This window comes from Sphaerodactylus townsendi, linkage group LG10 (genome assembly GCF_021028975.2).
Source record: "Sphaerodactylus townsendi isolate TG3544 linkage group LG10, MPM_Stown_v2.3, whole genome shotgun sequence".
Classification (NCBI taxonomy): Eukaryota; Metazoa; Chordata; class Lepidosauria; order Squamata; family Sphaerodactylidae; genus Sphaerodactylus; species Sphaerodactylus townsendi.
The window spans coordinates 10679838-10707480 of NC_059434.1; the positions used below are offsets into that span (position 1 = coordinate 10679838).

The window sequence follows — 27643 nt, forward strand, 5'->3', positions numbered from 1 at the left end:
GGTCCCAGAAAAGCAGGTAGACCAGGGGTCTGCAATCTGCGACTCTCCAGATGTTCATGAACTACTATTCCCATCAGCCCCTGCCAGCATGGCCAACTAGGCTAGACCCCTGGCCTAGTTGAAGGCCAGGGAGTCAAGCCAGCAAGCACGAAAAAAAGGAGAGGGGACAGAGTAGATCTTGTTTAGACTTGTACAAGCACACGTCTTAAAAAGGCAGTCTTAAGTAAGGATGTGTATTGTGCAAAAGTCAAACCCCCAAAAAGTGTCCATTTAAAGGCAGCCGAAAAGTGGATCCAAAATCATGCAGATTTTTTTCAGCTTGATTTGGGTTCCTTCAGACCCACTCCCATTTAAAAAAAGGATCTCCTCTGTCCCCTCTCCTCATTTTCGTGCTTGCTGGCTCGACTGCCCTGACTGCCAGGGGTCTAGCCTAGTTGGCCATGCTGACAGGGGCTGATGGGAATTGTAGTTCATGAACATCTGGAGAGCCGCAGGTTGCAGACGCCTGAAGTAGACTAAGGAGAGAATTAGAGGGAAGTCAAAGCCTCAAAGGAGGGAAAACCAGAACCCAGTGGAGAACTAATGGGATTTCTCCTCCACCAAGTGTCCTTGTGGACCCCGCTCTCTTGTGCAGTCCTATCAGCAGTAGCCTATGATAAGCTACCAACATCAACTTGGGCTCAACAGATTGCACAGGACAGGAACACATTCCAGCCATGTGCGCATTGATGTTTCTTTAGTCAAACACCCAGGCAACGGAAGATGATAAGTCCAAATGGCTGAAGCAACTGAAGGGGTTAAAAAAGGTATTTACAAGGATGCTTTGATTGACACTCTGGTTAACAGCATGTTTACAGAAGAAACTGTAACAATGAGGAAAAATTACGGGTTACAATCACTAGCAAACTATACTTTCTTTCAAATAAGAGTAAGAAAGAAGTCTTAATCTAGCATAGATCTTGGATGTTCATTACTGCTTCCACCCAACCTTCATTTGAACATGGGTCACACTGGAATACCCAACCAGAAATCCTTTTCTTTCCAGAGAAAAACGGGTGGTCAAAAGAATAGGCTGCAAGTCCAGCACACCGATCACCTTCTAGCTGCCCTGAAGGGGGAAGGCCCACAAATATCCAAGACTCCTAATAGGCTGACATTTCTTCCCAGGTCATCACAGGAGAGGAGATCTCCTCACCAGTTCCCCTTGGAATAAAACTCTTTCCTCTCTTTGGAAGTTGGCAGAGCCAGCACTTACTTGAGAATTGTTTTTGCACTACTGCAGTCTTCAAATCGAATGGAGTAACCCACTTCTTGGCCCAACATCACATCCATTTCATCAGCAACCCGCTGCGCCACGCTCATGGCGGCGACTCTCCTGGGCTGGGTACATGCCACACCTCTCTTCGGCCCCGGCAGGGATCGCATGTAGTCAACACACCACTGAGGGATCTATCAGTGAGAAAAAAAGAGGGTTTTGTTGGGTGGCACGGAACTTACACAGTAAAGATTGACAGGTCCTTAATGAAAGGGGCTTCAATTAAACCATGGGGGAGATGCACATGGGTTGCTGGCGCTCCTGTGGGGCGATCCCCCCGGCATCTCGCTCCTGTGGGGCGATCCCCCCGGCATCTCGTCCTGGCGCGACTTCTTCTGCCGCCGGGACCCGTCGATCCCTCCCGCCGCCGCCGTTGCTGCGGGGGCTGCCGTCTTCCGCGCTGCAGCTCCGGAGTTCTTCTGGGAAATGCGTGCCCACAGTGACTCCCCTTTGGCGGATGGCCGCCCTCGTCCCTCCACCGCCCGACTTGTGGAAGTCGAGGCGGGGTGAAAAAGACCGGTGAGCTTCATCTGGTGGTCGCGCCGGATGGGCCTGAGAGAGAAAAAAGCAAGGAGGAGACTCAGCGTTGGCTGGAAGGAATCCCTTGCAATCCTGAGTGCAGCCCCTGAGCTGTAAAGCGATCCCGCTGCACCCATGCCCCTTGCTGCCTAGCTTCTAAACTATTTAAAAAAGGTTAAATTTGAAGGAAAAAACCTAAACTGGCTGCAAGCCAGTGAAAGACCTGCACTCTCTGCGAAGGCAGGAGAACTTCTGGGGAACCAAGATGGAGGCCAGGGACGTCACAGGAAGTGGAAAAAATCAACATCCTGCCTCTCTAGCCAAAGGAAGGGAATCACCCAGCCAAGATGCCCTAAGTTGCCTCCAGGAGAACACGGCCGTACAGCCCGGAAACCACACAGCACCCTTTTGATTATGACTTTTTTTCCTGTCATGGGTGCTGACTGGACAAAGCATATACCCCCCCCACCACCACTCCACACTGTGCCATGGTGAGAAACACATCTTACTGTGGCGTGCCTCTGAAGGTGCTGGCCACAGATGCACGAGCAAAATGTTAGGAGCAAAAACTCCTGGAACACGGCCACACAACCCAGAAAACCCACAACAGCCAGTTCAAAGAAAGTCTAAATCTGCGACAAAACCTTCTAAAATTGTAAATCCATTAATCAGGAACATGACTCATGTATATATTAATAAAGGCTATAAAAAAAGAAATGAGTCTCTTAAGTAATGAATCTCTTACATACACAATAATGAAAAAAAATCCAACAATCTGTGTGCCCAGTTCTTCAACTTCTGGATGAAAAGCCACGTGCCATTTTACAGTAAAGTGTCATAAATCAAACTTCATAGAAGCACCAGTAATGCCAGGGGGTTGCTGTCCATGAAGACACACCCTCAAACAGAGGGCCATGAAAGGAGACACTGGCTAGCATCCTCCTTGGGACAGCCACAGCAAAGAACTTACAACCAGCAAAATCAAAGGCCACAGTCTGCAACTGCATACAAGTTCAATTGTGTGAAGTTTGCCAACATCCTGAGTTACGTTTTGTTATTCACAGGAGCGGTAGTAAGGTGCTAACACCAAAAGGGTCCTGTAAGATCCAGGTAACTGGTTTGTTAGTTTGTTTGCCATCAAGTCACATTTTGCCCATGGCAACCCTGTAGGGTTTTCAAGGCAAAAGACCCTGGGAGGTGGTTTGTCATTTCCTGACTCTGTGTTATGAGCATTCTTTGGAGGTCTCCCATCCAAATACTGGTCAAGGTCGACCCCGCTTAGCTTCTGAGGTCTGACAAGATCAGGCTGGTCTGATCCAGATCAGATAACTGTCAACAATAGATAAAAACACTTGGGGAAATGCCCAAATGAAGAGAAAGGACCATGAAGGTTCAAATGAATTAAAAATGCTTAGCTAAACAGCTGAAAAAGGAGGCCGCTGTATTCAGAGGCAGCAAACTTCTGAATCCTGATGTTAAGAGGCAATGCCAGGGGGAGGGAGGCCTTGGCTCTTATTCAGTCTGCTGACCCTGCAACTGGCTACAGGTGTCTGCTCAACTGGCCTTGAAGATGAAGATGAGGCCCAAGCCCATCTCCTTGCTACAGCATTCTGGAAGCCACGATTCTGAGAATTCTACTCAGCATACGGAAAAGGAATGTATCAGAAAACTATATATATTCAAGTAGTCCCAGGATCTTATGCAGCAGATGTCCAAAATCTTGGCAAGAACATAAAGTTTCCACTATGGCAAGCTTTTCCCCCACTTTGGTAAGGACTGGATTTTTCTCCTTATTCCGTAGGGCTACACAATAATGCACCGGAGCACTTCTTTTGCCCGTATGCAAGATGTTTTGATCACAGTACAGAAAATAACTTTTGAAATATCTGCCTTTGGATGCAGATTATAGAGGGCCCAGGCGCAATACGTTCTTCCCTGCTGCAATCAATCTCATTGACACCTGCAGGATTAAGGATGGCTGTAAAGCAGATGACATGAGGAGATATATGCAGAATGAAAACTAACAGCAAACACATGAGAATATTTTTTAGTGACACCAAGTCCATTTCAGTGCAACATTTACAATATTTTATCCTTTCCGTGAACTCCCAAAGCGCACTGCTCTCTGCACCTGCAGCTTTTGACAAGAAACACATTCAGTACACCTGCAGCCTACAGAACTAAATCCCCCACCCTGCCCCCGTTACAAATGAGACTGCTACCTCCATACGTAGTACATTTTTCTCATTTTGTACTTCCAGGGGTTTAAGGCAAAGTAATTCAGTTGATATCAGTAAACAAGATTCGGAATGCAAATAATGGCAACAGCTTTCTTTTTTTTTTAAATCGGCACTCAAAATACTACATAAGAAAGCAAAGCTGAATGTCATTTATGCGCAGATTAATACACGGCTGTACTGAGTAATTCAAACGTCACTGAACTTTTTATGAAAAGGTAACAGACCCTGGAGAGACAGGAAGACTACCAGAGGTGGGGGGGAGGAAAAGTGAAATTTCAGTACATCATTTTCTAGTCATTAAGCAACTGAAAGGTTCATTAAACAGATTTCGCTCAAAAGGGTAAGACCTCCAATGTGTCAGTGCACAAGAAATTTCTTTAAGGACCCTGAAATGTTGCTGCTACAACAATGAATAATGTCAGCAAGTCTGCAAATTACACTCTGCCAAACAGTTTCAAATTATCATAAAGGCTGGGGGGGGGGGGAGAGAAAGATGCTCACCTGTGTTGTTTTACCAGAACCTGTCTCACCAACAAGTACGAAAGACTGGTGTCTGATCAAGATATCGGTAAATCTTTCCTTGTACTCCCAGACAGGGAGTTGAAGCCGCTTCTTTAAGATCTCATAATAACGAGGGGTGTGTGGTAGGTTTGTGAATGGGTTTATACCCTGTGGCAGTACAGCTGGCTTTAAAGACGGCAACCCGACCCCAGCAATCAGTGCAGAATTGGCGGGAGGGCGTAGATCCTTTTCCTTGTCTCGCTCCCTCTCGCGATCTCGCTCTCTTTCTCGATCTTTGGAGCGGTCATCGCGATCCCGTTCACGATCACGATCCTTCCTAGAAGGTTTCCAGGACACGGGGAAGAAAATACAACATGTATCAAAAGCCACCATATATGAGAAAACAATATTGAAGTTAACTTATTTTTTTTTTCAAAAAATACAAAACGCAACCAATTTTCAAATAGCTTTTATACTAAGATGTGTTTCCAGAAGTCTCATCTAAGGATACGGAAAAAGTGACAGGAGAAAAGCAGTTGTAGCAAGATAGGCACTATGACAGTGGTGGAGAACCTATGGCACTCCAGATGTTCATGAACTACAATTCCCATCAGCCCCTGCCAGCATGGCCAATTGCAGCTTTTGACAAGGGGCTGATGGAAACTGTAATCCATGAACATCTGGAGTGCCATAGGTTCGCCACCACAGCACTATGATCTTCTGGCTTTGTGCACCCAGGTGTAGTTTCACCTACACGTGGCACAAGAACAGACCACATCGCATGATAAGACAAAGCCACAGCAACACCAGTGGTTGCAGCTTTCCTTCCCTTCTCCCTGCGCAGGCCTTGACAAATTCTCTTGAAGGTTCAGCTCAAAAATGTAGGAGTCAGACTGGGTTTTTTCAGATTTCGCATTTCTAATTTAAATTACAATATTTTCTAATTACAGCTACCACAAAGTCTAATCCTAAACTCTTCACTTCCTTGGAATTTTATTAAAGCTACGAGAGAAGTCTTGTAGTATGTATAAATATGTGGTCATCAAAAGTTAATCTCTAACCCTAACTTCTCCCCAGTTTTTCCATAATTTCCTTTTTGCTTTAAAAAGATCCAGTTCATTGAAGACTGATGCCGGTGCAGAAAGCAAGTGGTCAAGAAATGAATTCAGTTATGATCAGTGTAATGTTGCAAAGTTAGCATATAAACAAGCTGTGACAAGAAATTAATGCACATGTATTCTTACGTAATGCAACAAAACACTCTGATGTGAAATGATAAATAAGCTTCGTAATTCTACGGAGGACTGCTGACATACAATAAAGCAGAGCTAAAAATACAAGTTGCCACTGTGAAACTGCTAGCTACCACAAAGACTTGGCACCTAGGATCTATCATGTCCTGCTTTGGAGAGAAAAAAAATCCAGAAATTCTGGAGCTGTAGGGAAGAACCCCAATTTTCCTGAGCTTTTTCTTTAAAAAAAAAAAGCTGTCATGGGGAAAGTTGCCATCTCTATAGCAGCACTGCATCAGTTCTAAGACTATTTAACCACATTACACTTCACAGGGCACAACATTTATAACAGTAAATAAAATTGTACTATGTCGTATAGTCATAAAATGTACAAACACAAATGTCCTTGTTTTCTTTAAGAGAAAACTGCAACAACGGCTAACCTAAAAATAAAAACTGAACAAGGATCCTTTTAAAAATCTAAATCTTTCTAACTTCTTTCCAGGCCTTCAAATCTCCTTTTCTCATTTCTCTTACATTAAAAAGTGTGGAATTATAATTCCTCTTTGAGCAGAATTCATTGGCCACTTCAATTCTTTACTGTAATAAGACAAGCACCGCAAGAATCACTACAGGAACAATGCTGGTGAAATCATTACGAGAACACTGAACAGCACTGCAGAAAAGATAACATAGGAATACAAAGCCATAAACACACATTTATCTTCGTATTTTATTTATTTTTTCAATTTCTATACCGCCCCATCCCCGGAGGGCTCTGGGCGGTGTACAGCACAATAACCAACATGTACAAAATAAAACGACTAAAACTTATTAAAAGCAGCGATAAAATAGAAAACTAAGCATAATAACTAGAACTGGTTTGCAGAATGGCGTCCGACAATTCCATACTTCAAACCCTCTTTCAGGGGGGGAAGAGCAGCCAATCCCAGGATGACAAGAGGCACAGAAGTAGAAGGCCGGGGGGGGGGGGGGGCACCATCAACGGCTGGTTCCTCCAAAGGCCCGGCGGAACAGCTCTGTCTTGCAGGCCCTGCGGAATTCAGTAAGGTCCCGCAGGGCCTGGACAGCTGGCGGAAGAGCGTTCCACCAGGCTGGGGCCAGAGCCGTAAAGGCTCTGGCCCGTGTGGAGGCCAGCCGTATCATCGAGGGGCCAGAGGCATAAAGCACAGAGGCCCACTTTTAGGCTAGCAGGACTTGTGTGCTCTGGGTCAGATGGCCATAAGTAGGTTGAATGCCCCAACGGACTCAGCAGAGAGCATTTGGCTACTTTTCCGTGCACGCTGTTGTGTCCCCAGTACAGCACCCACAAAAAGAGGCAGTGTGGATTGCAGTGACTCATTCTGCACTCCATCCAAGCAGATCCGTACTGTGGGAACAAAGGCTACAAATGATTCACAAAAATGCACAAATACAGCAGTGCTGGCAATCTGAAATAGTAGGGGTAGAGATGTGACATTTACAAAATTCAGTGGATCTTAATTTATAGTAGCCTTTGCTGAAATGTGGTATGTTTGGACAGTGATATGCACATTTTGAATGTAATGTCAGCCAGTTTCTGAAGAAAATATAAGGGGATGTGCAATAAAAAAAATTGGTAAAATTCAGATTCAGATGTAATGGATCTGAAATTTTTCTGGGAATGTGCATTTGTGAACACTCATATCAGAAAATCCAGGAACACCCCCCCCCCCGCCGCCCCAAATTCAGGTCCATTAGACCCAAATCTGAATTTCCCCCATCTCCCCTGCCCTCACTTACCTGAACTACTGTGGCGAGGGTGACTGCCTCTGAATTCCAAGTGAAACCCTGAGGTTGTGGCAATCCATTGGATTTTCCAATGTGAGAGTTCGGAAATATCCAGATTTCCAAAAAAAGTATAGTTCCATTAGATCTAAATCTGAAGCTTCGCAGCTGCCCCAGTCTCCTAGCGCCTAGTTCAGGGGTCTGCAACCTGCGGCTCTCCAGATGTTCATGAACTACAATTACCATCAGCCCCAGTCAGCATGGCCAACTAGGCTAGACCCCTGGCCTAGTTGAAGGTCAGGGCAGTCGAGACAGCAAGCACGAAAATGAGGAGAGGGGACAGAGGACATCCTTTTTTAAAATGGGAGTGGGTCTGAAGGAACCCAAATCATGCTGAAAAAAATCTGCATGATTTGGGATCCACTTTTCGGCTGCCTTTAAATGGTTTGGGGGTTTGACTTTTGCACAATACACACCCTTACTTAAGACTGCCTTTTTAAGACGTGTGCTTGTACAAGTCTAAACAAGCCTAATAATCTAATTTCCTAGGCACAACGTTCCCTTGGAAATACATTTTCAAATACGTAGCCAGGCTGATACAAAATTTTAATTGTTATATTTGTTTAATTTATGTGTACGCATGCTTAATATGTTGTAACTAAATCGCTGAAGAAAGTCCGGGGGATGAAATGTGTTTTGGATCATCAACCCTGTCTTTGCTGCCATAAAGGCCAATGGTGCCCTTGTTTTTAACATATATTTGCATATGTGCCTTGTAATAAATATATCTCATTGTTTAATTGGATTTCATTTTATCCAGCTTTTGGGGTATTATTTTATTTATTTATTATTTATTATTTCGGCTTTTATACCGCCCGATCCCCGGAGGGCTCCGGGCGGTGAACAGCAAAAATTCAGAGACAACAGGAGCAAATCACACATACAATATAAATATAAATACATAGGCTCCGTCTCATGTCAACAATAAAATAACTTAAAACCAGCGAAAACAGAGTAATACATAGAAGGCATAAAAAGCAGGCGTCCAACCTCAAATTTAAAACCTACCCCCAGAAGAAGGGGGGGACGGTAGGCCCCTCAATATGAGGGGACCCTGATGTAACAGCCCTCCAAAAGCGAGGGAGCGCAATAGGGAGTGGTAGGGGGGCACCCACATCAGCGGCTGGACACTCCAAAGCGCCCGGTGGAGACAACACAGTCTTACAGGCCCTGGCTTGGAACTCACCCAGGTCCATAGGTGAGGGGCCCGGGACAGCTGGAGGAAGGGTGTGTTCCACCAGGCCAGGGCCAGTGCTGTAAGAAGTCCTGGCCAGCGTGGAGGCTGCTGCCAGCCCGCATCATCGAGGGGCCAGGGATCAACCAGCAAATTGGCCTCTTGCTCATCGCAGAGGCCGGTAGGGACATATATGGGGTGATGCGGTCCCGAGAGGGTACGAGGTCCCAGGCGGCGCAAGGCCTTAAAGGTCAAAACCCACACCTTGAAGAGATTGACCCTGATTGAATTCAACCCGGGAAGCCAGTGCAGCTGGCTGCCAAACACAGAGAACTGGAATATGTTTACTCTCTAAAAGGTGCCTCCTGTGAAGCAAGCGAGCCGGGGCGATGCTGGACCAGCTTTAACTTCCAATCAAAGCGCATAGGGAAGGCCCGGGCGTAAGCTGAAGTTGCACAATAGTCCTAACCTGGAGGTGACCCGCTTGCATGGATCACAGTGGCCAGGTCCCGCTTGGGGAGAGAAGGGGCTTCAGCCGCCCGAGGGCCTGGCGAAGATGGAAAAACGCAGTCCGGGTTGTAAGGGCCACCTGGGTCTCCATTGAAAGAGACGAATCCAGGTGGACCCCCCAGACTCTTGAGGACGGAGCGGAGGTCGGCGCCAATGAGACCCCCCCTCCCACACCCGGGCGGCTGGAAATCCCCAGCCACCTCTCGCTTCGCGGCCCAGCCAGAGGATCTCCGTCTTCGATGGATTCAGTTGCAGCCTGCTCTGCTTCAACCAACCAGCTGTAACCGCCTCCAAACAATGCTGGAAGGAGAGCCACAGGAGGCGGCGACCCGCTCCCCCCTCCATCAGCCCAACAGGATGAGCTGGAGTGTGTCAATCCAGCATACTGATGACAGATCAATGCCCAAAGCTCCGATACCAGCGCTGAGCAAGTGAGTCGCATATAGATAAAGTTAAATAATAAGCCGGGGATAACGAAGTGCCCCTGAGGTACTCCTCGCGAATGAAGCCGGGCACCTCCGAGGGAGGCTTCATCCCCGCACCACACTTTAGCTGGCTCCGGCCCCGGAGAAAGCTTGAGGCAATCCCACTGAAGCGACAGTGCCCCGCGCACCCAGTAGTGCAGCCAGGCCGGTGGCCGTCAAAAGGTGCGTGATCGAGCCATATCAAAGCAGCTGCGGTAAGATCTAACAGAACCAGCAGCTGCGCCCGATCCGCTTCTCGGTCCAAGCTGTATAATGGAGCGCATCTGTGATGGCGACAAGTAGCCTAAAGTCTCCGTACCCATGCCCAGCGCACGGAAGCCCGGACTGGAAGTGGATCGAAAGTCGATGTGTCATCCAGGAAACCCTGAAGCTGCTGCTCAGCACCACTCTCTCAATTACCTTCCTGGTGAAACGAAAGATTCGAGGCAGGCGGTAATTGGCCAGATCACTTGGATCTAGCGACGATGGTCTTTTTTAAGAGTGGAAGCGGACCACTGCCTCCTTCAACCCATCCGGAAAGACCTCCTTGCTCAAGCGGAGCCATTGGATTGATATTCAACAGATGGGGTCAGTAGCTCCGCCCGGCAGGCTTTTATAAGCCAGGAGGGGCCGCGGATCCAGGAAGGACAGTAGTGAAGTAGGTCTAACAGCAGCCATAGGCCACAATGGAGCAGCTGGCATCGGGGAGAGCAGGAGAACTGGGCCAAACTTGGGCCCGAAGAGCTGGCAAGTAAGGAGCCTCCAGTTCACCTATTAATTGTAGATAGCGTGGCAGGAAGGTCCATGGCGGAGCTGACGATGATTTTTTATCTGCAAAAAAGCTCATGAATGCCTCTACAGCCAACAGCCAATCGATGATTTGTGGACCTCTCTGATAAGGAGGGTCAAGGGCCGAATTATCATACCGTAAATAATTGTTATTGCCGAGGCGAGAGCTTTCAGCAGACACAAGAGAGGAGGAAAAGAAAACTCTCTTGCTGCCTCGCTTCCGTTGCCATCTCATGAGTAGCCTTCATAAGCGTCCTATAGAGATTGTTCGCTGCCGCGTCGATCACGAGATTTCCCTCCACACTCGCTCTGGTCGATCCTAAGTCGCCCGTTTCATATGGCGCAGCTCCTGCCGGTTATACCAGGGGAGCCTGCCGCGGTCATCGTATGACGAAGAGGATGCCGGGGAGCTAACAGTCTCGACTGGCATTGGAGGCTGGGAGTTCCAGTCCTCCACCTGCTCATCCCGAGTGTGCCAACGGAGTTCAGGGTCCCATAGAAGCGTTCAGGAAACCAAGTGGATCCATAGGAGTCTCCGCTGGCGAGGCATAAATCAGCCCCTCGCCCTGGAAGGCCGAGGGTTGGCGACAAAGTCCATCCGAACCTTCCAGGGCATAGTGGTGGGACCATGGCACCTCTCATCTGGTAGAGGATAACGAACCATATCGAAACCCCTAACCCGAAGACCAAATCCAGCGGTGTGGCCGGCCTCATGAGTGAGGCCAATGAATTTACCAGGGAGAGGCCCAGTGTGCGCTCATCGGATGACACCTTAGGTCCGCAAGAGCCGCTGTACATGAGGCGGTGTCAGCATGGACATTGAAGTCCCCAGGACAATAAGCCTGGGGAAGCCGCCTAGCGCCCAGTCTGCCACCACCATCCAGCAGCAGCGGCGAGGCAGTCCCTCGGTGCGCTAGGCGACCCGGGTAGTTACACCAAGAGGGACTGCCATCCCTCTCCGAGGCCAACCACTCTGAGGCCGACATTCCGCGCCAGCAATCTCCGGGACAGGGGCAGCCCTGAAGGGAATGGAAATCCCGGATGAACAATGCCATGCCTCCCCGGCCCTGTGTTACGTTGGATCGGTGGAGACGCACGCGTGAGACCCGAGGTGGCGTGATCTTACGCCCAAGGCGACGGTCTCACCCTCGCGCACCCAAGTTTCGGTGATACAAGCCAGGTCCATCTGCTGGGCTTTGAGATAATCGCGAAGCACAGCGGTTTTATTGTTAATGGACCTGGCATCCAATCCAACACCAGAAGACGTAAGCAGAGTAACCCTGAACTCCCGATCACCGTCAGTCCCTAGGGATAGGTCGAGGAGGTCAGAACAGGCGAAACGGGCACTAACCATATCTCATTAGTCTTCTATCATCATATGGCCCCCGCCTACGCTATATCTACCACCGTCAATTCCATCCAACACCGGGATCCCCAGCCCCAATACAGGTGCCCCCATTGCTCAGCCGCCCACCCCAAATTCTATAGCCTCAACCACTTCCACAGTAAGCGGACCCAACCCTACCACTAGGCAGCTAAACACTATTCTAATTTCCTAATCCTAAGGACAAATCACATACAGGTTGGAAAATTTCTACAGTCAGCTAAACCTAAACAGTGCTAAACAACTAATCCCCACTAATCCTAAACATTAATACAAGGGCCAAACTATAGCCACTAGGCCAAGTATCAAAGGCAAAAGGGCCAGTGATCAGAGGGATGGATTTCACTGATCAACTGATATTTATTAGTGGGCCAAAGGAAGGTATTGGCTGGCAGATAAAGATTGCCACCACCAAATGTACAAACCTTCAATAAGTAGCACCAGACAGTTCTTATATAGGTGGGAAATACAAAGTCCCCCACCACCACCGGGTTTGATCGATAATCCACGGACTGCTAGGGTGACAAAGGACACAAAGATGCCGGCAATACAGTCACGAGCAAACAGAGTGGCATTCAGGGGGCCCCTGCCACTGGCCACCCTAAGTAGATCCAACTCATGCCGCTCCGAGCCCGGGCATTGTCCCCTGGAGTGTGGCTCACACGGCTCTCTCACCACCGGTTCCCCAAATCCAGGCAACGTAGTATTGCCAGGTACCCGGAGATTTCCAACTCCTGGCCACCCAGCCGGTCTGAGGAACAGTCCCAGTCGCTCACCCCGTAATCGGCCAGTCCCCTGGCTCACCTGCAGCGCCCTCTGTAGCTCATCCACTGCCAGCGTGGCTGTGATGGACAAGGCCACCGCCGTAAGCGAGGCCACTACAGCCCCGCAGGCAATTTCTAGTCCTGCCTGCTGACTACTGCTCCCCACAAGTTCGGGCATAGATATCACAACGATCTCAGTGTTCTTCCTAAGTCTCCCGTCGGGCTCCGGCAGAGGCCGGGTCACGGCCGGAAAGGTGGGTAGGGCTGCTGCCACCAGACCCTGGTACCACCTCCACCAGGCCGGTCCGGCACGATGGACACCAGGCACCGGCACCGTTACAATGGACGGGGCCGCCAACGCCCCTAAAGCCGCCAAAACCGTCGGCGTAGGCGAAGCCGCTGATGTAAGCAGAGCCACCCAGGCTGATGATGCAAATAGCGCCGCCCAGGCCGGAGCCCCGAGATCGATTATAGGGCTTACCGGCCCGGGGCTTCCCTCTGTAGATCCAGGCGCAGCTGTTCCAACGGGCTTCTCAGGCTCGCTGCTCTTCTCAAGCCCCCCGTCGTGTCTCAATGAGATTCGGATCCAAACCGGGGGGGTGGACGGGGTTTCTCTCACCAACCCCCGTAGCCACCAAGCCAGTCCCACACCAAACGCCCGACCATCGGAGGAATCAGAGCCGTCGTGGAGGGGGAAGCAGAAAAAGCGGCAGGGGCAGCCAGCGAGAAAGCGGCAGGAGAGAAAATGGAAGAGACGGACCAGGAGCGATGCAAAAGAGGCGCGGTGGCACATTCCGTCGTCTCGTCTACTCACACTTTCACCTTCAGTCACGTCAGGCAAGCTGTTCCTAATCCTTAAACTAACTCCTAGGCTAGACAGGAGGAGGAATTAAGCTAAAAATATAAAGTTTTTTAAAACTGCTATGACGGAGCTCCGCTGTTAAGCTTCGTTGCAGACGCCATCTTGGAGCACTGACATCAATAGCAACCAAAGTGAGGAAAAGTCACTGTTAGTTTTCACAAAAATCACCTTAGTGATTATTAAGCTACCCAATCTGCCCTGGCTTGTTTGGGAGAGTTGACAAACACACGGCGTGGTGTGTAAAATTTCACATTGAAAGGCAAGATGCAATTGTGAAATGAGGCACAGTAGTTTTCCAATTTGCTTGCTTTAGGAGCCCCTTTCTACACTGGTGACTGCATGCGAGGAGGCCCTGCAAATCTGCTGGGGACCTCACTGAATTCTTGAGAAAGTTCTGGGATGCACGCTCAGTTCGTGCAACAAACTGTCTTGGCTGACTGGCCTTCACTATTATGCCCCATGAGCTGTCCTCTAACATATAAGCCCCCTCCCCCCTTCTGCACACATGATAGGCCACATCTTTCAGGGAAGTCGGCCTGCCATTACTGATCTTTCCAGTGAGAAACTCCTGTTAATCTTGATTTAAATCACTGATCTTCACTAGAAAACCTGCAAACTTAATTTAAATTGCTGTTATGGCCTTTCCACTTATGGTAGGTATGTCCGCTCACAGCACAGAGGGCATTTTCCCATCTCAATGCTGCACTATACTTGATGCCCATGATGTTTCTGCGAGTCCACTGACTTATGCAGGGGCAATTCTGCGGGGCACAGATGGCTGCAAGAGGATGGGGCGAGCAGGAAGCCCACTGTTCATACAGTTCTACTTGTGAGGCACAGGATCCAAGCCCAGTGCTCCAAATTTTCTACATCAGGTATTCCATGAACAAGTGTGCATACTTAGCATCTGGATGCTTGCCTATCATTTAACCGTGGGCAAATATCATCGAATGTTCCACAAAGCCAAGCATTCCACGGCACAGATGGAAGCAGCTTCCTTTTTTTTTTCATTTCATTAGGGCAGTAATACTTAGTGGGCCACGAGGCACATGTGGCTGTCTAATATGCCACCCGTGGCTCTTCTGAGCACTGTTGTCCAATATGGCTCATGTCCTAGGAAAGTGAGCGGGCCCATTGCCCACTGTTGCCTGTGGTTGGCAGATGGTTCCCACTGTGTAACAGCTGCTGTTATAGATACTAGAAGACAAGACTTCCTGAGGTTCAGTTGTGCTAGGAAGCAAATGTCCCATCTGTTCCACACGTCTCCTCCATACACACACTCACTAGCCCTCCTCCACAGCCTCTGAACTCTCATCCTATCACTTGGGTGGCTGCTGGGTAGAAAGCAAGCTGGTCACACAGAAGTGCAGCCACCATGGCGGTAACCCAGCAAAACAGCAAGATGGCCACACCAGTACGTGACTCTGCCTTCGCCCGCTTGCTCTCCTCCAGGTGCCTCGGCAATCTCCCTTTTGCGTCTAGGCTGCTATGCCTCATTCTGGAGGAACGGGAAGGCGTGATCCACAGTACACAGCGGAGCACAGGAGGACACATAAATAGTGGCAAAAGGTGACACAGCCCATAAGTTGAATCTTTTCTTTAAGAAGTCAACGGAAATTATGGTAATGCAACTGCAATAAACCAACCATGGACAACTGCAATTCACAGTCCACAAAAGAAATAGCATGTGGTGTTAACTCCACTAAGCATCATCCAGGACAATACATAGTCACAGAATTACCGTATATACTCATGTACAAGTCGAATTTTTCAGCACATTTTTAATGCTGAAAAAGCTCCCCTCGACTTATATGCGGGTCATTAAAACAATTTGTGTGTTTTTACTTTGCCGGCCAGCAGGGGGTGCAGTTTTTATGCTAGTGACACCAAATTTTCAGGGTACCCTCAGAAGACACTCCTGATGATTCCAGCCAAGTTTGGTAAAGTTTGGTTCAGGGGGTCCAAAGTTATGGACCCTCAAAGGAGGTGCCCCCATTCCCCATTGTTTACAATGGAAGCTAATAGTAGATTTTCCATTTCTGATAATATCCCTCTTAAAATCTAAGTTGAGTTACATTTGGACGTACAGATGATGAGGAGGAATCCAGTTTTGAAGGATTTTAACTCTTGTGTTTTAGCTTGGTTGCTGATTGAGCTAAGGTTTTTGTACTTTTAAAGTTATTGTTGATACCATATTGTTCTTGTTGACCCTCTTTTCCACTTACAGAGCCAGTTTACTGTTTTTCTTTGAAATAAATATTCAAAAACATTTAACCTACTGATGCCTCAATTGATGTAATTTTATTGGTATCTATTTTTATTTTTGAAATTTACCAGCAGCTGCTGCATTTCCCACCCTCAACTTATACGCGAGTCAATAAGTTTTCCCAGCTTTTTGTGGTAAAATTAGGTGCCTCGACTTATATGCGGGTCGACTTATACACAAGTATATACGGTATGTTGTTCAGAAAGTGGAAGAAAATGGCAATTGCCCCTCTCCCCCACTAAAAGTTAAAGTTTCGTTTTGAAAACGCTTGGACGACATTCTTTTCAAAATGTTATTTAGAACTTTGTCAATTTTATTGTCTGTTATTTAAACACTTCAAGTTAGTAAGCTTCGTATCAGTTTGTTAAAGTTGGATTACGTTTATTACTACATTACTAAGACCGTGCAATGAATGAGAAAGAAAGAAAGAAAGAAAGAAAGAAAGAAAGAAAGAAAGAAAGAAAGAAAGAAAGAAAGAAAGAAAGAAAGAAAGAAAGAAAGAAAGAAAGAAAGAAAGAAAGAAAGAAAGAAAGAAAGAAAGAAAGAAAGAAAGAAAGAAAGAAAGAAAGTTGGATTTATATCCCCCGTTATCTTCTACAGGAGACTCAAAGGGGCGAACAAATTCCTTTCCCTTCCTCCCCCACAACAAACACCCTGTGAGGTAGGTGGGGATGAGAGTTCCGAAGAACTGTGACTAGCCCAAGGTCAACCAGCTGGCCTGTGTTGGAGTGTACAGGCTAATCTGAATTCCCCAGATAAGCCTCCACAGCTCAGGCGGCAGAGAGGGGAATCAAACCCAGTTCCTCCAGATTAGAGTACACCTGCTCTTAACCACTATGCCACTGCTGTTCCCTCCACCGATTATACCACCTAAATAAACAGGTTCAGGATATTTGCACAGCAGCCTCACTGTACAGACATTAACCACTAGTGCAAAGTGTGACACAGCAGCATGCAACAGAAATTCACCTTGGTTCCCACCTTGGTTCCCATAGAACAGGGGTAGGGAATCTGCGGCTCTCCAGATGTTCAGGAACTACAATTCCCATCAGCCCCTACCAGCATGGCCAATTGGCCATGCTGACAGAGGCTGATGGGAATGGTAGTTCCTGAACATCTGGAGAGCCGCAGGTTCCCTACCCCTGCCATAGAACAAGAAAGCCTGTGGAGAACAGTGGTAGGCTGTTTCAGGTAGCCGGCTCAAGGCTGATCCAGCCTCCCAACCACCTGAAGTCGGTAAAATGAGTACCGCACTTGACTTCATCCCACGGGTCAGTAATGGCCTGATGTTTGCACAGGGGGCTACTTTTACCTAAGAAACAGCTAAATGCTAGGCTTTATTACTGTACAGAAATAAAACCAAACTGTTTCATCAGCATCATCCCAACTTAATGACATCACTTCCAGACTTGCACTGGAAGTGATGTCACAGTGATGGCACACCAGTTTCCCTCCTAAATTTGCTCCCACTTGTCCACCAAGAAGCTCTGGGAGAATGGGAGGTATCCTGCTGTAGCTGGAGTCCTGGCCACCTGAGCAGAAACCGTGGGCTGCTTCCTGCCATTCCAACTCCATCTAAGGCCCCTTCCGCACATGCAGAATCCATAAGACACTTTCAATCCATGTTCAATGCGCTTTGGGCCGGATTTTACTGTGCGGAATAGCAACATCCATTTGCAAACAATTGTGAAAGTGGATTGAAAATGCATTATTTTGCACAAGCGGAAGGGGCCTAATAGCAGAAAATGGAAGTGTGTCACCATTTTGCAGGCTACGTTTGGCAAGACCACATGGGAGGCACAGAGAGAAATCCTTAAATGGATCCTGGCAATCCTCCTCAGATAAGCAACTCCCTGTTTTCCCTCTCAGGCTCTTTGAGAGGTCATGCAGCACCTGTGGGATCAATGTCCTCTTGAGAAGGCCGGCACATTTAGCATGAGGCACTGTTGGAGAAGTGAAGGCCCAGGGGAGAAAAGACAAACAAACAGAAGCAATTTCAGGAGGCAGGGAAGCATTCTTTTCCCCTGACATCTCTCCCCGAATTGTTCCCATGGATAAATTGTGAAACTTTGGAACTCACTGGGGAAATAAACCCCCAAACCCTTCCTATGAAGTATTTGTTTTCTTTTGAAATGAATGAAATGCTTTTGAAAGCAAGGATTATTCACTTAAAATATTCAGCAAAAAGGAAATCTTGGACAGCGCTACAAAGGGCTCCCGACAGCTACCATCTCACTTGGAAACACAATGAACTCAGCAAGCCCCGCTGCCTTAAAAGCCTCGCTAAATTTAATGGGGACTGCACACTCTGGAAAGTGTACATATGGCTTTGAACGTCAGCTCTGCTTTTAGGTCCAAGGGAATCCAACAGATCTTATTCCCAAATGCAGAAGCAGCTTTACATCCACACAGATAGAAATTAAGAATGGACTCACAGAGGGCCAGTCATGTTTGTTCACACAGCGCAAAATGCAGCAACCTTGCTGATGCTAAACAGATCTGGATCTTACTGCTTTGGGTCTCACAGAAGAAAAATAAATATGTGGTCTGTGCTTGCATATGAAACATCCTAGAACCCTATCCAATCAGTCTCCCTAACCACCTCTGAAAGTGCGTGTGTGGGGGGGGGGGGCGGCGGGATGAGGACAGAAAAGGTTTAGAAATAAGATATGAGTTGGGAAGTAAGTACAAGTACTATTATGTCTCCCTGTGAGGAAGGAAAGAAACCGAGGAGAGAGTGACTCCCACTGGAAACAGGAAGTAAAAGATTTGTTCCTGCCTCCCTGGCTGATTGGTGGGAATCACTCCCAGAAGATGTTCTCCAGCTCAGAGGGAAAATATCCTGGAACCCTACTTAGACTACATACACTCCATGAAGGGCAAGAGTGTGGGTGTAAACATAAGACACATTAAAAATAAGCCTTCCAAATAATTCTTCCAAACTTCACCAGGACTTATTTCTGAAAAAGAACTTGGGACTCAACACTGATCTATGTGGAATGACTCAGCATAAGTTCTACTGGATTCAGCACCTTTGCGCACAAACGGAAGTCCTGAGCACACTCAGTCCAGTTCCAAACCCTCCAATGCACCGCAAGAAAAAACAGGGACACTTGTGTACACATGAACCCATCTGCCGTAGTGGTTAAGAGCGGTAGACTCTAATCTGGAAAACCGGGTTGGAGTCCCCACTCTTCCATGTGAGTGGTGGACTCAACTGGTGAACTGGCTTTACTTCTCCTGCTCCTGTACACGAAGCCTGCTGGGTGACCTCAGGCTGGTCACAGTTCTCTCTGAACTTTCGCAGCCCCACCTACCACACAAAGTGTCTGTTGTGGGAAAAGGAAAAGAAAAGGATTTTTAAGCTGCTTTGGGTCTCCTTACAGGAGAGAAAAGGAAGATATAAATCCAAAACTCCTCCTCTTCTTTTGCTGACTCAAACCACTGGTCCACTGAGGTCACTATTGTCTACTCAGATTAGCACCAACTCTCTAAGGTTTCCAGTGGAGGTCTTTAGTATCACTTACTATCTGGTCCCTTTAACTGGAGATGCCAGGGAATGAACACTCTACTATACTGAATGTACAGTCCCGTACTAAATGATTTACACAATTACTTAGGGACTGCAGTCTGTGCCACTGTGTTTAGCTTACTGAAACCAGGATCCTACTATGCAATTTCATATCCTGTAACGCAGTGGTTCTCAACCTTCCTAACGCCGCAACCCTTTAATACAGTTCTTCATGTTGTGGTGACCCCCAACCCTAACATTTACCCATTTTACAGATGGAGAACACTGATGCAGAGAGTCTTAGGCGACCCCTGTGAAAGAGTCGTTCGACCCCCAAAGAGGACCCACAGGTTGAGAACCGCTGCGTTATGTCAAGAAGTATGTTTTCATTAAGTTCTGCTTTTAAATTTCTGATTAGTTCTCCAATCCTAATCCTATTGTATTATTTGCTGACTACTCACTCTGTGTAATCTGCTCTGAAGTCCAAGTGAGAAACACAAACTCTAAATCAGAGGTGTCCAACTCTGGCGTTTCAGATGTTCATGGACTACAATTCCCACCAGCCCTTGCTGGCATTAGCCATGCCAGCAGGGGCTGATGGGAACGGTAGTCCACGAACATCTGAAGCACCAGAGGTGGACACCCCTGCTCTAAATGATGTAAAAAATGAATAAACTTGGAACCCTCTGCATGCCAAAGAGAAGCTCTGCCACTGAGTCACCATCTTTCCCAATTCTACTGTTTTGGTTTCCACAAGAACACACATTACTATTTCTGCTTCAGCCCAGGGAAGATTGGTGGCCTTCTGATAACACCTCAGTGGCTGTGGGTTTCTTATAGTAGATAGTACTATTTAAGACCTATATTGTGAGCTTTACTTTTTTGCAAATGGTGGTTTGATGGTACCACCCCAGATGACCGTAGGCTCATCACTGTTTACAAAACTATTTAAGATCTTTATTGGGAGCTTTAATATAATTTTGAGTCCTATACAACCTTCCTGGGTGCAAAAAGAGATTTTTCAATTATGTTGACAGGATTGTACGTGTGTGTAAGAGTCTGATCTTTGAGGAAGACCTATTTTGGTCAAAATGTGTTAGTACTACACATAATCAAGTATGTGATTTACATGATTTAGTTTTAAATACAGATTGAGAGTCACTGTGCACTAATTTTGATCATGTACACCATGCCCTTTTTGGTTTCTTAATCTTCCTGGTTCCTAGCTTGTTTGTCAGGCTGGATTCGTAGCCCCGTGTTTTATACTGAATCAGATCATTGGTCCAAATGGGTGAGTACTGCCTACTCAAATTGGCAGAAACTCCCCAGCATCTCAGGTAGAGGCCTTTCCCATCACCTACTGCCTGGACCTTTTAACTGGAGATGCTAAGGATTGAACTTGGGGATTTCTGCATGCCAAGGAGATGCTCTGTTAATGAGACACAGCTCTTCACATTTTTTTACACCAAGACTCACTGCCCCCCTTCTCCTTGTCACATTTTGCTGAAGATTCTTCCTGCCTGCCATTGTACCCTGAAATAAACTATCCAGCTCTGGCTTCTAAAACAGATGCACTAAGGAAACTGTCAAGAGTTGCTTTTGGCTTATTTTTTAAATATTTTTTTCACCCATTTGGACCAATGATCTGATCCAGTATAAAACGGGGGGGGGGGGGGGGGTTTGCGAATCCAGCCTGACAAACAAGCTAGGAACCAGGAAGATTAAGAAACCAAAAAGGGCATGGTGTACATGATCAAAATTAGTACACAGTGACTCTCAATCTGTATTTAAAACATTTGATTGCGCCCCTTCTTCAAGAGAGAGCAAATATACCTACTGGAGAGAAACTGAGAGTGCTCCTAGTAGGTATTGAACACAAAGCCACTTTGGATGTTGCAAAGATCCCCCCCCCCCCCCGGCAAAATTACAGAAAGATATAATAATGTGAATCAATAAATGAGTCTAAGTCTGTCCAACTCTGGCCCTCCAGATGTTCATGGACTACAATTCCCAGCAGGGACCGATAGGGATCATAGTCCATGAGCGTCTGGAGGGCTAGAGTTGGACACCGTTGTTCTGAAGGGTCTTTGAAAAATCAAGACTGTTGTAATTACTTAAGTGAAATTACTCCATTTGACCCCATGGCCTTGAACAGTATTATCTGAACGGCCAGAGTTGGACACCCCTACTTTAAGTATTCTGCATACTGTTTCAGTGTCATAGTACATCTACAGGAACAGCTGTGAGCTCACACTACAATAAACTGTTAGTCTTCGAGGTGCCACAAGACTGCCATCTAATTTTGTTTTTAATGTTCGTGGAGCCAGCTAGCTATATTTGTACAGCAGCTGCTTTCAGCATTTTTTACTATGGACAGAGAAGCTCCTGCAGCTTAACAGCTAAGAGACGAAGCTATCCAACAGCAAGTCCCCAGTTCAAATTCCATCTGTGACGTCGATTCACAAAGTGGTTTTAGCAAGCCATACTCTTTTGGACTGGAGTTTAAAGGTCAAAATACACAGAGACCTTTTAGCATTTCCTTGAAATGTGAAAGTGTGAAGCATTTTTTACACTGAACAGCCAAGAATTAATAAGTCCACCTTTCATCTAGATAACAGGGTATCTGTATCAGTGCGCTATGTCAAGGAAGCACATCTATGCTCAGTAGAGGAACGCAACTCACAAACACAGTTACCATTCAAAGTCCTTGCCTGCCTACCCTATATTGTTTAAAATACTACTTATACCCATAGTACATATTCTTACCACTTCACTATCCCTGTCTTCACACTTCTAACCTAAGTGGACGCTGGTACACAAAAGCTCATACCACAATACTTTTAGGTGCCAAGGCTAATTATATCTTGTTCACATGGCATTTGTATTTGGACTGTATGTTATATAATTATTGTGAATCCATGTTGAAAACGGCTCTGAAACTATGGTAACAGTATAAAAACCAAACAACAATAATAACGACGATATGTGGTCTGTTGCAATGTCATAAGACAAGGAAAAGAAAGAACAGAATATGTGTATAATTATAATAATAATACATTGTCTGTTAGGATGCCATAAGACTGAGAAAAGGGAGAACAGAATGTGGACAAGGGTAGTATACCACAGTTGTAATAACATTAATAATAATACTAATAATGATGATGATGTCTATTATGGTGTCATAAGCCTGGAAAAAGGGAGAACAGAATGTGGACAAGGTTAGCACACCACAGTAGTAGTAGTAGTAATAGTAATAGGGGTCTGTTAGGGTGTCATAAGACTGGGAAAAAAGAGAATAGAAGGTGGACAAGGTTAGTATATTGTAGTAGTAGTAGTAGTAGTAGTAGTAGTAGTAGTAGTAATAAGAAGAAGACTATTAGGGTGTATAAAACTGGGGGGAAAGGGAGAACAGAATGTGGACAGAGTTAATATACTGCAGTAGTTGGAGTAGAAGAAATTATAGTAATAAGGGTCTGTTGGGGCGTCGTAAGACAGGGAAAAAAGAAAACAGAAGGTGGACATAGTTAGTATATGACAGTACTAGTAATAGCAGCAGCACTAGTAGTAGTAAGGGGTCTATTAGGGTGTCATAAAACTGGGAAAAGGGAGAACAGAAGGTGGACAAGATTAGTATACCACAGTAGTAGTCTTGGTGGTGGTGGTAGTAAGAGATTGGTTAGGGTCTCCTAAGGCTGGGCAAAGGGAGACCAGAAGGTGGAGACCATAGTAGTAGTAAGGGTGGTGGTAGCAGTAGTAATAGTAGTAAGAGATCCGTTAGAGTGCCCTAAGACTGGGCAAAGGGAGACCAGAAGGCGGACAAGGTCAGCGTCGCCTCCCAACGACCGGGACTCCCAAGGGGACAGGCGACGCTGGCACCAGGGGCGACCATCTTCCCAGCCCAAACCTCAGAGCAGGCGAGTTTCTTTCTGCTTCCGCGGAGCTGCCTCAGCCAAGCCAAGCGGCGGCCCCAAACAAAGAGGCGCCTGCTTTGGCGGAGGAGGCGCCAGGCGGGCGGCGGGCGGGCAGGCAGGCAGGCCTGAGGAGGCTGCGCGGCCGGGGGGGGGGGGGGCGACTCAGCCCGCGCCAGGGAAGTCTCGCTGCCCCGCCCCGCCCCGCCCCGCCCCGCCCCGCCGGTCTGTCCGTGAGGCGCGGCCTGCTGAAGGCTAAGACCAGAGCACAGAGGAGCGGGCCCAACTATGAAGGGCCGGGTGGGGGGGGGGGGATGGGGGGAGGGCGAGAAGGACGGCGCCGCCTCCCCCCCCGCCGCCGCCGCCGCCGGCTTCCCTTACCCGTCGGCGGCGACGCGCTTCTTGTTGGAGGCGTAGTCGTCGCCCAGGTCGAGGCGGTGGCGCTTGGACATGATGGTGGCGGCGGCGGCGGCCGCGCGAGGAGGAGGAGGCCGCGGCGAGGGGCGCAGCAGCTAAAATGGCGGCAGGAAGGAAGCGGCGGCCGCGAGGAGCGCTCGCCCGGCCGGGAGCGGAAGAAAGGGTCCGGCGGCATCAAAGTCCGGGCAGGAACTGGAGCCCCTGGCGCTTCCGTTCCGTTGAGAGGAATGGTTCCTCCCCCGGTTGAGAGCGGGAAAGGCGCCAAAGGGAAAGGAGAGCAAAAACCGACAGGGCTTGAGCAGTTCCCTCCTTTTCCACCTCTCGTTTTATTTTTATTTTTATTTTTTTGCACACGAGAAGTCTAATAAGCGCTTTCGATGAGGTTTGATCTGTTACTGAAGAACTTCGATTAAACTGTTTTTTTTCTTAAGCCTGTATGAACTTGACGCTGTGGAGACAGGCCAGAATGTGTATTAAAATTGTTTAATCAAGAAACATGAAAGTTATAGAACCAAAGAAGCTAAGAATCAAAATGGTTTCTCTGTGTAGGAGACCAGCAAGCCTGCATGTTTTAGCAACAGGTCAAAGGAATGTCACCAGGTTTCTCAGTGAATATGCAGGCCAGCAAGATAACATCTTTAGTATCTTGGCACTGAGGGCCTACGTGACAGAAGACAAGATGCAATTTTATTACCTTGTTTTCTTGGTTGGGTTTTTGGGTTAGAACTAGCTAAACCAATGTGATTAGTTAAATTACAAAGTGGTTTTTCTATATAGTTAGATGAACACATAAAGGATAATGAGTAATTCACCTGTACTTGTATTTTACTATAATTCTATTGTCTTAGAATCATTGTATAAGTGTTAGAATCATGTTTTAACATTTCATGCTGGGGAATTGAACAGAGAGGTTTTATGATCCAAAAGAATGTCCTGCATACCTTGAGGACATAGCTCTCTCTCTGAGAGCCAAACTCAGAGAACGGGTTTTTCTTGAAGACAGTGAGCTAGCTTTTATTACTATCCTTTGTATATGCGTAGAGGCCATAAACTAACAGCATGTAGTGTTTGAGTAACAGAATATACGTAGAAATATAGGCTGTCTTTATTTGTGACCAGAAGACAGATCTGACCAATGGAGTTTGAACACATATGAATCGTAATACGTAGAGTAAGGGGATGGACTGTGTGACGTCTTTGAATCTACAAAAAACTAAGGTCTTCCTCTACTGGCCGTGCCTCCTTCGAGAGCCACCCAGGAGAGGGCAACCTCCTGTAACATTCTAAACGTTGTATTGGGGCGTGCCTCCTTCGGGAGAGGTCACTTTCTGTAACTTATCTGTATTCTGTAACATTCTGAATTCTGGGTCTATCACTCAAGGGCACTGGGGAGTGTTCACATTCTGTAACTTGCTATATTCTGCTAAATGCTGTCCAGTAAACTGTCAGTTTGTTTTCCTAATATCAGATGCCTTGCTTTTATTTCTAACTTAGTTTTTCTTAAAACTAACCCAGCTGTGTAGGACCAGAGAAGCGGCTCTGGCCCCACAACGCGGTTTCTTTTTTTTATTTACACTAGGTTTGATATGGACATATAGTTTATGATGTTTTAAGCCATTGTATTTAATCATACCAGTTATATGAGAGTAATTCACTGGGCACCAAGCACTTCAGAAGCTTAGTTGGAAGAAACGAAACTCATGGGGCAGCCTGACACGGAGTTTTTCAGGTGGTTTGGGAAAACAGGGCCCCACCAAGGAGATAAGGAATTAGCAGAAGCTCACAAATACAAGTAAAGGTAAAATAGAAACCAGTAGTTGTTATAGACACCTTTTACGCAAGGTGTTTTTGACTTAAGTTTCACCAAATATGGGAATGGGCAGGGTGTGGTAAAAGGTGGGATGAGATGACCAGGTCTGTACGTCTTCTTGACTCAAACCGATGGTCAGAAGACAAGGAGGGATGTTTGTAAGAGGGTATAAATTATGTTACGCAAGCAACAGCCCCTTGAACCTCCTCCCTGTTGCTAACAGAGGAGAGTTCCCTCTTCTGCGCAGAATTGAAAGAAAACAATACATCTCTGAACACTGAAGAAGCTTTTGGATGGTTATTTTTGTAACCAGTCAGAGCTTTTGCTCTGTGGACAGGGCCTTGCCCTGTGCCTATCAGGTTGTATACTTCTGTGTGATATATGATATAAAATGGACCAAAGGCAAAAATGAAAATTGAAAAGGTCATGCAGCATTTTGCTTCAGAACCGTTCTGGGACATGAACCTACCTGTTGGACAGCAGCTACTTAGAAAAATTAACAAAACCAAATTGGATGTGATATATTGTCTAAAATAAAAATTAAAAGTTTTTCCCCTTTTTTGTTTCAAGGGGGCTGTCTAGTGAAGCTGCAATGTGCGCATATTTGTGTTGCCAAAGCTTCGCAAACAGCCCCCTCAAAACAAACAAATGAAAGGAAAAAACACAGGATTGCTGGGCTAAACAAATTATTCATCTCTCTCTCATACATACACACACGTCTTTGTGATATCAAACTAGGTATGTAACATTGAGGCAGAGATACATAAAGAAGCAGGGTGAACTGGATCAACTTTGTCAATTTTACATAGAACTTGCATTCTTAATGTTCAGGCAGAGATACAAATTGATGGTTAGATCACCTTTGTCAATTTCATATTGCTGGGAGTGAATGCATCAGGGCTAGAATACTGAGCTGGTAGGGCAATTGAAAAGAGTACTAAGAGTAATTGCTGCATGTAATTGGGGAGATGCAGTAACTATCGTGAGTTACTGAAGATCAAATTGGGCTGGAAATTATATAACTGCTCACTCATGCTAAAGTGCTTACACAAAAGGAAGGAAGGAAGGAAGGAAGGAAGGAAGGAAGGAAGGAAGGAAGGAAGGAAGGAAGGAAGGAAGGAAGGAAGGAAGGAAGGAAGGAAGGAAGGAAGGAAGGAAGGAAGGAAGGAAGGAAGGAAGGAAGGAAGGAAGGAAGGAAGGAAGGAAGGAAGGAAGGAAGGAAGGAAGGAAGGAAGGGGTTGTTCTTCCTTATCATGGTTACATCCCATCAGGGACATACCGACCTAAAACGGTGCTCAGGACTCACCCTTGGTCCTTCGCCCCACCCCCACACACAACAGCTGTGCCCTCACCCCAATGGGGCAGAGGCACAGTTGAACATCAGCAAGTGGGGCCAGCCTGCCCCAATCACCACATGGAGATTGGAAACACACAGGACTTGTTTGAGGCTGAGGCCAGGCTTGGGTTCCATTTTAAACTGCAGGTTTCCAGCTGACAGCTTAGAGCTGAATCTACAACACGCATCATGTGACTCCAATGCAATGTTTGAATATAGGTAGGTTATATAGGACTGCCAGACCCCCCACCAGCAGCCCAATATTGCCCCCAGAGGGCGCTTTGTTCCTCTGGTTCCTCTGCTGGTAGTCCCTGACCCCAAAGATATCTGGCTAGCCTCAACCAGAGCCAAGGCATTTTGGGGCCTGGCTCTGGCCTGGTGGAACTTGCTGGGTTTTTCATTCTAGCATAAACATTGCCCTGCATAATGGAGAATTTTCAGAGTGAACATGTTATCTGCAGCAGTTACGTCAATTATGACAGTTGAACTAAGATCTCTCACTGTGTGTGGGTGTTTTTTCTGTCAGACCAGACACGGTTTATTGTTCTGCTTGAAGCTTGAAACCTGAAACTGTAAACTGTAAATATGAAAAGAGTTACTTTGTGTTGTTTGTAATGTAACAAAGTAAGTAAATTAAGATTCAATTGTTCTCTGTGAGGGAAAGGTAGAATCATAGAATAGAATCATAGAGTTGGACGAGACCACAAGGGCCATCAAGTCCAACTCCCTGCCATGCAGGAAGACGCAATCAAAGCACCCTTGACAGATGGCCATCCAGCCTCTGTCTAAAAACCTCCAAAGAAGGAGACTCCAC

At 46.8% G+C, this 27643-nt stretch overlaps 1 protein-coding gene across 2 annotated transcripts in view; it reads right to left on the reverse strand.

The window, feature by feature from the left end:
* Positions 1-23803, reverse strand: part of DHX15 (DEAH-box helicase 15) — a 67302-nt gene extending 43499 nt beyond the window's left edge. The window contains exons 1-3 of one of the 2 annotated variants that reach the window (XR_007245583.1): positions 23648-23803; positions 4576-4912; positions 1256-1449 (exon numbers count right to left, since the gene is read on the reverse strand). Coding sequence is in view for 1 of the 2 variants with exons in the window: in XM_048509020.1 (XP_048364977.1) it covers positions 1256-1449; positions 4576-4912; positions 23648-23718 (602 nt within the window). In the remaining variant the exon portion in view is untranslated. The remainder of the gene's footprint in view (positions 1-1255; positions 1450-4575; positions 4913-23647) is intronic. The other variant, XM_048509020.1, reaches the window with a different exon arrangement.
* Between the last annotated feature and the right edge of the window lie 3840 nt (positions 23804-27643).